General features: G+C 43.4%; 1 protein-coding gene across 2 annotated transcripts in view; it reads left to right on the top strand.

Annotated features, from left to right (window-relative positions):
• DUSP29 (dual specificity phosphatase 29) overlaps window positions 1–11,387 on the top strand; it is a 30,649-nt gene extending 19,262 nt beyond the window's left edge. For both annotated transcript variants that reach the window (XM_090056629.1, XM_090056630.1), the window contains 2 exons: window positions 4,229–4,449; window positions 11,075–11,387. In XM_090056629.1, coding sequence (XP_089912755.1) covers window positions 4,229–4,449; window positions 11,075–11,322 — 469 coding nt within the window. In that variant the 3' untranslated portion in view covers window positions 11,323–11,387. The remainder of the gene's footprint in view (window positions 1–4,228; window positions 4,450–11,074) is intronic.
• The last annotated feature ends 812 nt before the right edge of the window (window positions 11,388–12,199 follow it).

The raw sequence follows: 12,199 nt of genomic DNA, 5'->3' as shown, positions 1-12,199 counted from the left end.
ACGGTATGGATGAGAATTCTGTTTGGTTTGCTAGAGAGGCTAGAGCAAAAGGAAGGAGAGGGGAAAAGACTACTTAAAATAAGGCTGTACTTATTAGTGCTTTGTATATTACAGTGAGTAATGCTTCACATGGCAGATGATGGACTAGAGTGTCCTCATATATCTCTATCGAGTCACTTGCCTATAATTTTATTCACAGAAGGAATAATCACAATTAGAGATGTCATTACTTTGTTCTAGGCACTTGCAACATGCCCTTTGCCACAGTGTCTTAGAAGGATCACTTCTTTTCATCCAGTCTCCAGCTTAGGACACAGGGGGGCATGTCTACATGTGCATTAATGTGCTCTAGGTACTGCTCATTAAGTTTTGTACCTGTAATAACAGGTACTAACTGAATGTGCAGTAACTGGTGCTACTGCACAGCAGTGCAGACACATGGTTTTTTAGTGATGCTAATGTACAGTAATCTAATTCTACTGCACATTAGCACAATAGCACAGTTTTTGCCATGACGTGTGAATGCAGAGTAGAATTAGTCTACTACGCATTTAGCATCTCGGGTAGACACACCCAGGGACACTCAGCTAAACTGATTAGAACTGATAAAATGCTTACACATGCATCCCCACAATAAACACAGTACAGAAGAGCAGCTTGGTCCAAGGCACCGAAGATAATGCGTAAGACAGACAGCAACAGGAACTTGGGGGGAACCCCTTTCACTGCCCAAAGAGTCATATTATACCTATATAGGTGATCTCAGATGAAAAGGTGGACTGACAGGCTGCTCCAAAAGACAGACTATAGCCTTAGCCTGAAGAGCCCTGAGAGATTTAATTTACACAGTCAGGATGGGCAGCATGGAAGTGATTATGCAGCTATAGCGGTCTGATTCTCACTGCTACAGCAACTATGGTAAGGCCCATTTTAACTCATGATTTTGCCCAGGGAGCACTAGATGTTTCCAGGACCCTGAGCAGACTGACTTGAGCAGAGTGCTTATGCAGTCAATAAAAGGCATTGCATTTTCTTCCTGACAGACCTGACTCCTGAGTGCGTAGTAAATATTAAAGCCACTGCACATTTAAATAGGAGGCATCAAAGATATGCAATATATTATAATCAAGGCTGTCTCTTGATACAGTGTCTGGTTTGAAGGCATTTATTTCTGACAATCTCTTGAGAACTCAATCAAGGAAATAGGAAAATTGGATTCCAGATGAATGTTGCAGTGTCAGACACTAATATGTCTGTCATGTGACCTATTGTTTGACATTGTCCTTGTTCAAGACAACAAAAACATCATTTAATCCAACTGCTATTTATTAGATTGAGCTGCATTTGTGGAATCCAAATTTGGCATCATTTACAGTCCGTCAGAACTTCCTTTTCACAGGCAGTTAATCTTTATTTTTCCATTGACCCTAGCTACAATGTGGTCCACTTGCAGGGGTTCTAATTGAGCACAGATCTATGACCTGAAAGCATCAGTCTTTCATTGTTTTCTGTATACATGCTTTGGGCCATGTCTGAGGAATAGAAAATAGATCCCCTCATCATCACCCCTGTTTGGGAGGGCAAAATAAAGCAAAACAAAACTTGAAAGAAAAATCTGTTTCACCTCAAGCAGAAAGTGAGTGGATTAATTCACTAGCCCCCTGCCTTCTCTCTGGGAAAATATTTAATCTGTTTTTAAAATATCAGTCTTCTGTGCAGCTTTTACTGTACTCAATAACACATCCAGACAGCTCCTGAAGTGCATAGCTCCTGAGTCATTAGAAAGTATCTGACAGGAAGCTCAAGGGGAAGAGTATTTCCTTCTGGGGGAAGAAGGCAAGAGAAAAAAAAAAAAAGGTTTTGAGTGTCACCTTCAATATTTCTTCCAATAACCATTGCACATTCTTTTGTTCACTGAGATCATGCCTATTAAGTAGACAAAAGAACTAATCAACCATTTTTTTCTAATTGGGGTCTTCATCAGAAAATTCTCATTTACTGAGACATTGCTCCGGTCCAGAATGGAATCTGTGGCAGAAGAACCTGATGTTCTCCCCAGGACAGAAGCACTCTGCTTTAATTCCTGCCTCTCAGTGCAGCAGTTGTGGCATTACTATTCAGGCAGCTGAGGAAGCCAATCGACTTAATGGCTCATTTTTTTTCACTCCACAATGGCCAGCTCTCCTTTTTAATTGTCTTGATGTTCCACTAATCAAGCTAGCTTTTCTTTTGGTAATTTGCTGTCTGCTAGCTGCTCCTGGTCTCCTTTCTCTCATTTCATAGCCCTAAGACTCTTCAGCTATTTTCAAAATCAGAGCTCCACACATGGAGACCAGTCTTCAGCAGCACCTAGGGTTTCAGTTAAGCAGGAAAAGGAGGGCAAGTCACCTGAAAATTAAGCACTCTCCCTGATTTTAAAAGACCCCTGAGCTGTCCCTTAGCTAAAATTTTAGAAAGATCTTTTTTCTTCATTCTGCCTTTCAAAAACAAGTTTCATATTATGTTCTAGAACATGTTATACATAAAACCTGGTATTTACCTCAGAAGAACTAAATGTTCAGGCTCAGGGCACTATGCTGAATGTGATGTCAACTTTTTTCTACACGGTTGTGGATCAAGTCATTCCAGATTTGTTTCCAGCTAGTCTGAGTTAATTGGAACCGCAGAACCAGGCATAGGTACAACTAGAATTTCCTCTCCCTTGTATCTTCCAACAAACAGAATTAGGAGGCAGGGTAGAGAGCTCACCTTAAGAAGACAGGCTATATTTTGCTGACCTACAGCAACTCCCCTATCTGTCCCACCCCTATCTGTTTCTTCATACCTGTCAGTTGCCTCTTGTCTTAGATGGCAAGCTGTTTTGGAGGGAGGACTGCCTGTTTGATCTGCTTATACTGTACATAGCACCATGAGGTCCCAGTCTACGACAGGAGCACTACCATGGTAGTAGATTTCTGTACTCAGTGGGCTTCTCTGAAGGAAGAGTAGCCACCTGTGCTGCCCTCAGTAGCATCTCAATCACAGGGGGGACAAGGATAACTTTGCCAGGTCTTACTACACTGAAAAGCTCAATTATTGTTCGTTTAATTTTATCCCAACAGAACCTCCCTCCACCCCTTGTCCAGGGAAGCATTTTCATTTTCCTTTAGAGGAAAGAGAGGACAGGGGATAGGCGCTGCCTCATTTTACTTCATTCAGCAGGTTATGGTTCTTATTAAAGGCAGATATATGACCTCCAAGTATCTCTCCTTTTAAGACAACACATTTAACCAATCTTGTATGATCCATTGGCAGAAGGGGAAGTCTGACAGGACCTCTCCACCAGAGGGACTAAAGGAAAATGTGACCTGCTACTAAATGTAAAGGACAAAGAACTCAGAGGTGGTAAAGACAACTCTATGATCCAGGTGTTAAAGAACTCTATGATCCAAATTCTTACTCACCACAGAGTGAGGGTATTACATTCACCACTATGAGGAGGGGATGGGATGCAGGTGGGGGAGGGGAGGCAGCAATATCTTGCCTGATGGGGCTCTCCTGGCTTGTTGCTGGGAAACAGTCACAGTGCAGGCTTCTGGTCCTGGGGCCCCTCTTGGTGCTCCATTCTCTCCACCTATCCTGCCAGGTGCAGGGCTGTGCCTCCTGTGACAAAGCCTCCCAGGGAGTGTCATTTCACTACTGGGTAGGGGGTCTACACCTGCCCAGCTCCTATGAGCTGCACCTGCCGTGCCAAAGACTTTTCAGGGGAGGGGTCCATAGTGGCACCCCCTTAAAGTCAGGACCCATGGTTGGTGTCCTGTTCTCCCCACAATCCCAAGTTACATTACTAGGAGGCAGTGTTTCAACCCTCAAAGCAGAAGTGGGGAGAACAAGATTAATAATGGCTATTCCTAGCTCTGCCACCGACTCACTCTGGGACCTTGGACAACTCAACCACTGTAATTCACGTTTCTCCATCTCTAAGATAGGTACAATAAAAAAACTGCCCACACTGGAAGGATTCCAGCAGGATAACAGTGCTATTATGTCTTGGGAAGATATTTGATAATGGCACAAGATCCATCTCTTTCTTAAATGGCAACATTGTAAAAGTTAGCATTTGCAAATTATCCTCTTTTAAAGTATCATCAACATTGTTGTATTTGTCACTTGCAAAGTAAGAAAGAAACTTCTGTTGCTGCATGCAAGATGTCCTTTCACATACCTGACATGGCTTTTGCTTGTATAGGAAAACTGCCTTAGATCGCTATAGCCTTGAGAAAGCTGGCTTCACCCACATCCTCAATGCAGCCCATGGGCGGTGGAACGTGGACACTGGACCAGAGTACTACAGAGACATGGCCATCGAGTACCATGGGGTAGAAGCAGATGATCTCCCCAGCTTCAATCTCAGCCCATTCTTCTATTCAGCTGCTGAATTCATCAATAATGCACTTCAGGACGAGAAAAGTAAGGATGCAGCAATGGGCAAAAATGCCAGGTTTGCTACAAATGATCTGAATAGGCATGCATATGATGCAAAGTACCGGACAGCCAGGGAATGAAACAGGCGTAGAAATCAAGGGCAATTGGCACAGGACAAACAAACACTAATGAAGTTACAGTTTCAAGGAAGTTATTGTTAGTAACAGGATTCAGATTCTTCTAGTGCTGTGCCACTCATTCAGACATTACCAAAGCTGGTAGCCACCCCTGAGTGCTTGCCCTCCCAAGACCAATTTAACAGAGTGCCACTGCCTTATCACAAGCAGGATGCATTTCCACTATTTGAACAGAGTCAGAAGGAAAGTGAGTGGGCCACTGAACAGGTCACTGAACTCAACCTAGAGGTGAACACTATTAAGTCAGGCTTGTGGAGCATTAGAGGGGAGTCTCAGGAAGCTGGCACTGCTACCACCAATGCTATCCCTGCCCTGTAGGTCCAGGACTCCAGTCTCCAAAGCTGTCACTTCACAGTTGTTCACATTAAAGTGTTAGATTCCCTCCATATAAATATAAAAGCCTCCTTAAGTACCTTGCCATCAGATCATCTTCAAGCTTTAACAGGAATTTATTTTTGCCATCTTCCAAGCAGTGGGAGACTGAAATCACTTTGACAGCCAAGATCGGGAAACATTAGTTAAAGCCTTTGTAATTTCCCAGCTTGATTACTACAATTCATTATTTGTGACCTCCAGCAGCGTTCTATCTGAGGGCTTTACACTGACACTAAGCACTACAGCCCAGACCGCACACTGGCTTTCAGCATATTGCTCCTGTTCTTATTTAAGAGAAGAAAAAAAGAGAGAGAATCTCAACAGGATATTTTACCAGGAGCCAGCAGCGAAACTTAAGATTCTCCTGCTGACCTACAAAGCCCCAAATATCAGAGGGTCACATATCAAGTTACTAACCTCCTGTCAGCTTCTGTTCTTGGCGGTTTAGCTTAGCTACTGCTGGATCCCTGGCTTACCCCCAGTAACCAGCCAAGCCTTTATGATTTTAAGCTTTCAACAAGAACAGTCCAAAGCTGTAGAATGTACCTCTGGTTAGGCAAGAAGAGGATAAACCAGCTCAGTTTTAAAACCAGAGGTCTCGTAAAGCACAAGGCTTTAACAGTTTACATTCTTGGAAGGACCTTAAGTCTATTTCTGGAGGCAACCATCTAAAATTTGCAAGACTATGCGCCAATCACTGCTTCTGGGACAACATGGTGGGGAAACAGTTGCACCTTCTGGATAGCTGAAAGCATTTGACCATTTGTTTCTTTACTGCCTCCCTAGAGATATTGTTGGACCAAAGTAACGGAACTAAGAAACCCACTATCCTCCACCCCTTCAGTTGCACTCCTTCTGGCAGCATAGGGTCGGACTATTAAATACACATTAAGGTGTTATACACTGCAAAGTGCAGAGATCATTCTCATACTGATAAACATTGCCAGGAAAGGGGGCTGGCATTATGTGACGTCTGCAAGGTGCGAGCTTTAAAGCTTTTGATTTCTGGGCTGCATCAAAACGCAAAGGAGCTTTGAGGCTTAACCAAACATCCATATAGTAATGCAACAGCCTCAGCATGAATGAACTTAGTAACAGTACCTGTGAAGTCAGTAGTGACTAAAAGCATAGCAACTGCACTTCTTTGCATATCTGTGCTTTTGCCTGCTGCCTTTATAGTCATTTTGATAACAGGGACAGAAATCTGGGTTTTCTTCATAGGTATGCAAGCGACATGAAGCTAACTAATGCCTTTCAAAACCATAGAAGAATGAAACGAGGATCTGGGATGCTCATGTAGTGAAAATAAAGTGCACAGAATGTTTCCTACTCATACAATAGACAAGTATGTTGCTATTAAGCCACACATCCATGTCCTCATAAACAGATGTGGGTGGCCATTTTAAAGCATTTCAACAATTTCAGAAGTATTTGAATAGGCATTTTTACTTGTCTGAACAACAAACAATGAAAGCATGATTGGAAGAGAGGAAAGGCAATCCCAAAGCAGCCAGCTCCAGACTTGAAGAAAATATATGCAAGAGAAAAAAGCCCCAAAAGTCAGCAATCTGTCTGGGCACTATCTAGTATGGCAAATGACCACTTAAAGGATTCCCATTAAAACATGTATGTCTGTCTTTCAAATGTCCCCTCATGGCCCTAAGCTGGGCCTCGGAGTAATTGAAAAAGATTCTCCACCCTCTACAAAGCTAGCAGAGGGTGGACTTTGAGCTCTTTTCATATGCCCACAATTGGTAACACTCCCTATAAAGTCTCAGTACTTTGAATTACAGCTGGGCATATAAACCAAATTCATGTTCACAGCCTTCAGGCATTCAGATTCCATAGACAATTATTAACAGACGAGAACAGTTGCAATTACCCAGGTTGAAGTCTTGCAGAAAGGAAGCTCGTTGTTCATCTTCTATGGGATTCACATCAGAACCCTGATAAGGAACCAGACAGTCAATCAAGGAACAGACACAGCACCATGCAAATCAGTGGCCCACTCACAGCTAACACATACATGCCTTGGGGAAATGTGCTAGCAATTTAAGTGAATTTTTAAACATTTTCTAATTATTCCAAAACCAATAGTCCTGTTACTGATATTTGACCAAGAGAGAAATGTATTAAAAATTGTCAGTAATATATCTATTATTATCCACCTGGGCTTTCAAGCCATGAGGACACCAACAGTCATCTCCAGAAAAAGCTAAGAAATTTTGTTTCAAATAAAACAAAACATTCCAATAGTTTAACATGATGAGTCAACCAACAGGCCATATGCATTGGCATGATAACTCTGAAAGTCCTTATAAAACAGGAGGCAACACATTTCCTGTCAGCATCCCTTCTCTGAAGCAAGAGACATGACTTCCCTGGCCTAATTCTTTTTGCAGATCCTTTTTCTCAATCAATGACATTCCTTCTTTTAGATTTGGCAACATACCAAATGTAAGAGTAGTAGTAAATCTAATAGTAAAGGACACTCTTTTCTGATGGCACTGGGCTTGGTATTACAAGACCTAGATCCCATGCCCAGCTCTGCTGTCAATTTACAGCATGGCCAGGAGGAAGGCACTGCCTTCTTCCCTACAGTTTCTCTACAATTGGTAAAATGGAGACATTACTTCTCCCTATCCTGAAAGAGGGACAGTAACACTTGTAAAGATCTTGGAGGTCCTACCTTGGACGAAGCTACAGAAAAACATAACTCATGTATAGAAGGACACAATAACATGGACTGACTTTTGAAATCTTTGCAATGACATCTTTAAACAAACTCTTGGCCAGCACAGCATCCATGGACCTTGAGCAGAAGCAGATGGATTAACGGCAGCAGGGTATGGGCATAGTCAGTCTTTCAGGGTCCATACTCCCTGCTCAGAATTCAGAGCAGTTGGAGCGTGTGATCTTTTAGTTGTAGGTAAAGAACATAAGAATGATCACTTCCTTGGTCAGCATGTCTATATAGCCCAATACCCTGTACATGGCAGAGATAGGATGCTGAGGAGGATATGGACAGAGCATGCTTAAAATTTTCCACCCCCTGCTCCTCACCCACTGCTGCTTTCAGCATTCAGAGAAATAGGAGTTCTGGTTCAAAGGCTGCACCCTATCTACCACGTTCAATACCTACAGATGGACAAAGGTCTGTTCCTCCATGAAGGTGTCCAATTTCCTTCTAGACTGAATTAAACTGTCAGCAATGAGATCTACAAGTTAATTACAACCCCTGTATGAAAAAGAACTTCCTATTGTCAGTTTAAAATCTACTGCCTAACAATTTCATTATATGTCCTTTAGTTCTAGGATATGGGAGACAGTCAATAAACATCTATTTACTTTCTCTGTTCCATTTAATAACTTGTAAACATCTATAATGTCCCCTTTCAAGTGTCTCTTTTCTCAACTAAAAAGTCCAAATCCATTTTAGTCTCTCATCATACGGAAAGACCTCCATACCCCTGGGTATCCCTGCTGCCCTTCTCAGTTCCTTTTCCATTTCTCCTATACCCTCTTTAAAGTGGTGGAAGCAAAGCTGCACACCATTTTTACAGTGTAAATGCACCAAGATTTATAAGGGGCATAATGATACTTTCTCTCTTGTTCCCCTGGGTTATCTTTCCCAGGGCATAGTTTACAGCATAGGTTCTCATAGTGGAAAAAAACTATTGCCCAGCAGTTAGGGCACTGGCTTGGGGCTTAGAAGACTTAGGTCTTCTGCTCTCCCAGACTTCCTGTGCAACATTGGGCAAGTAATTTATTTCTTGACATCCTGGTGCATGCAAAAAGGGACATGCCACAAAAATAAGTGCATTAAAGACTGTGAAGTGCTCAGATACTGTGATGATGAGGACCCTCTAGGTACCACAGACAGCCCACAACACAACCAGTTGTTAGGGCTGTGAATCAGAAGCCATCCAGACTCAGGGTTTGGTGGAAGGAGTCAGGGAGCCAGGATCACAAGAAATGGCAGATAGAAACCAAGTGAGGAACTGAATGTTAAGTTCCAGGGGTAACATCAGGAACTAGACGTCAATCATGCAGGAGTAACGCAGCAAGCACAGTGGAAGCATGTGCAGAGCAGCCTACAGCAGACAAACAGCTAGGATCTATAACTGGGTTGGGCCACCCACCCTTTTTTATGCTACTGACCTGAATCCTTTGGCACAGATTAGCTGAAGGGGGGAACAGGGCTCTATTTAAGTTTTTCAGGCATTAGTTTGCCTGATATGCCCCTGCTGCCCAGTCGCACTAATGAGGCTGATTGCTGGTAATCCTGACAAATAGATCACCCACACCACTTCACCAAACAATCAAGTAACTCGGAGATGGCAGGCCCTGGAGTTGGAAATTTAGCCCTGGATGACAAAACAAACACATGCCTCAAAGATCTTTAATACGCCAGGCAAAAGTCAGGGCTTCCATCTTTATCTCCTAAGAGACCCACCAGGGAATGGCATGAACTTCTACTATAGATCATAATAATTTTTAGGCTTTTCTTCTTTGTGCTCAAGTCCAGCAGTTTCATTTTGGTCTCCCACTCCCCCAAGCAAAACGTTTATTCTCCAGCCCTGCCCTCTTGTGAATCATTTACCAGTATCCAAGCTCTAAGCTCTGATCCATTTACAAACTGGAAAGCTGTAGTGAGACAAGAAAAGCACTGAGTGAATCAAAGTTTTCATCTGTTTCAAATATTAAGTGTAATCATGGAAAGGATTAACATTTTCCATGAGAGGAAGAGGCACTTTAGTTATCAACGAGACTGGAAATTTGCCAAGATGCCTCAAACTATCTACTGGGATTAAGATGCAGACTGTGACCATTAATCCCTTCAGCATTGGCAGTTCTTGATGTGTCCCTTATGTAGCAGTTATACTCATGCCAAGAAACTCTCCCCTCCACTTACAGCATCAAGGAGTTAATTGCTAAGAGTCAAGCCTGGATCCAGGCATTTCTTACTGGACATAGCTAACAAAGAAAAAATACCTGTGGCCTTTAAATGACATTTCTGTGCTAACTACCCATAGCAGGATGAAGTAGAAACAACTCCAGAGAACGCTTGTGTTGGTACTTCAACTTTTTCCTACCATTATACAGATTTTCCCTTCAGGGGACTTTGTTTCCCAGAATCATTTGCATGCAGTTCAGCAACCTGTCAAAGGATTCTACCCTGCCCAAGCCTGCTCACTCTCCTCGCCCCACTCTGGCTGCTGCAAATGGAAAGGAAGGTTCCACTCTGTGTGTTACAGCAGTGCCTACGTGGTTTTATTGGAGGCCAGTATAGTGTTGTACCAGGTGCTATACTTGCATGGGGTAAGATACATCCCCTGCTCCAAAGAGTCCTCGGTGCAACCTCCTCTCCACTGTGCACACAGCATGTGCAGCCTGGCTCCCTCCTCTCCTGACTGCACATGCTGCGTGAATAGCCTGGATCCCCTCCATACATCCCCTCCCTCCTCACAGCACAGGGAACCCCCCCTGCTGTGCACACATCCCTCCATGACCATGCACGCACTTGCAGGGTGGGCAGCCCAATTCCTGCATTCCTCAAGCTCAGCGTGAGCAACCCAGGCCTCTCCCTTGCCATATACCCAGCACAGGCACTCCAGTGACCACCCGCTGCATCATCCTGCCCCACCTTCAGCAGTGGGGGCAGGAAGTAGAAGCCAGACAAGGCAGGAGAGCCTGAGGAACCCAACTACCAAGGCAGGAGCAATGGCAGGAAGTGGAGGACAGTGGCAGCTGGGTGTGAACTTGCAGGCCATACCCTGCACATGGCCTGTAATTTGACAGCCCTACACTAAGTCATCTGCTGTGGCTGCTGGTAATGGAGCCTCGATCCTCCTAGGGGACAGAAGCTCACCACCTTTCAGGGACTGGTACATGGCTGGCACTTGTGTTTCACTCCTTCTGCCTAAGTTCAAAGTAATTAACTCATGGGTCAGGAAGATGCACTCAGAGGGGCTACAGCAGTTTTGCAAAAACTTCATTATTAACAACTGTAACATTCTATGAGTTTGAGTGGCAATCTGTCACAGTATTACAAATCTCTACACCTTCTCTGCATTTTCTTTTCCTTGCTCCTGCAGATAAGATTTTGGTTCATTGTGCGATGGGCCGCAGCCGATCAGCTGCCTTGGTCCTGGCTTATCTGATGATCTATAAGAACATGACTGTCGTTGATGCCATAGAGCAAGTGGTGAAACACCGATGTGTCCTCCCGAATCGTGGCTTCCTGAAACAGCTGAGAGAATTGGACATAGCATTGGCTTTGGAAAGGACAAACTCTAAGAACAGCTCCCAGTCCAATGGGGAGAAGAACAGCCCAGAGATCTAGCATTCTGGGTCATCTTTACCTGAAAAATAGACTTAGTAAAAGAAAAAAACAGTGTTGGTAAATAATACTTTCCAGAGAACTGTTACCTGTAAAGCATAAATAGCAGTTAAAATGCCCTAAAGAAAACCTTAATTGGGAAATAGATAAATGGAGAAGGGAAGCAGTGTCAAAGTAGTTTTGCTATGCAAGCTCTCTGTGTGTTTGTCTGCCTCTCTCCTCCTCCCCGCCCTGGCAAGACACACACACACACACTCCCCATGCTTTAATGCTTTTCTATAGGACTGTTCTACAAAGGGAAGAAAGGGAGGAGCTTATGCTGAAGTTATTGGTTCCAGAAGAACTACAGGGTAAACGGGTGGAGTAATACATAAGAGCATTAACTATGTTTCAGACCAAACTGCTGCTGATACCTTATTATAATAACTGTTATAGAGGGCCTGTTGTTGTAAAGCAAGATGTGAAGAGATAGTCCATTTCATGGCAAATGACTGTATATCTACTACATTTGCTTAACAATATGCAACAACCCTACCATGGTACAACACGTATTTATCAAATGCTCTGTATGGCATTAACCCAAAAAGGGAGCATGAGCCCAGCTTTGCCTGCTTTGCCTCAAGTTAGGATAACCCTACTGCATCATCACTCACCCCATAACATTAGCTACTAATTGAGTGTGCATTGTGAGTAAAGGTTGTAGGATCTGGAGGCAGGGCTAAGGGCCTTGTTACACCATAAGTTTAGGTGGCTTCTGGAGCTCTTAACCCCTGAATTGGCTGCATGTTAATATCTTTAAGTGGCTTAAAGCACTTGTTATTCAATTTAAAGTTACACTACTCCAAGTCAGGGTTATTTCTAATCCACCTAATTTGGCTCC

Source organism: Crocodylus siamensis, chromosome 7 (assembly GCF_052110815.1).
Source record: "Crocodylus siamensis isolate JL-2025a chromosome 7, ASM5211081v1, whole genome shotgun sequence".
In the NCBI taxonomy this organism is placed as follows: Eukaryota; Metazoa; Chordata; order Crocodylia; family Crocodylidae; genus Crocodylus; species Crocodylus siamensis.
This window is presented reverse-complemented; position numbering and strand designations above follow the sequence as displayed.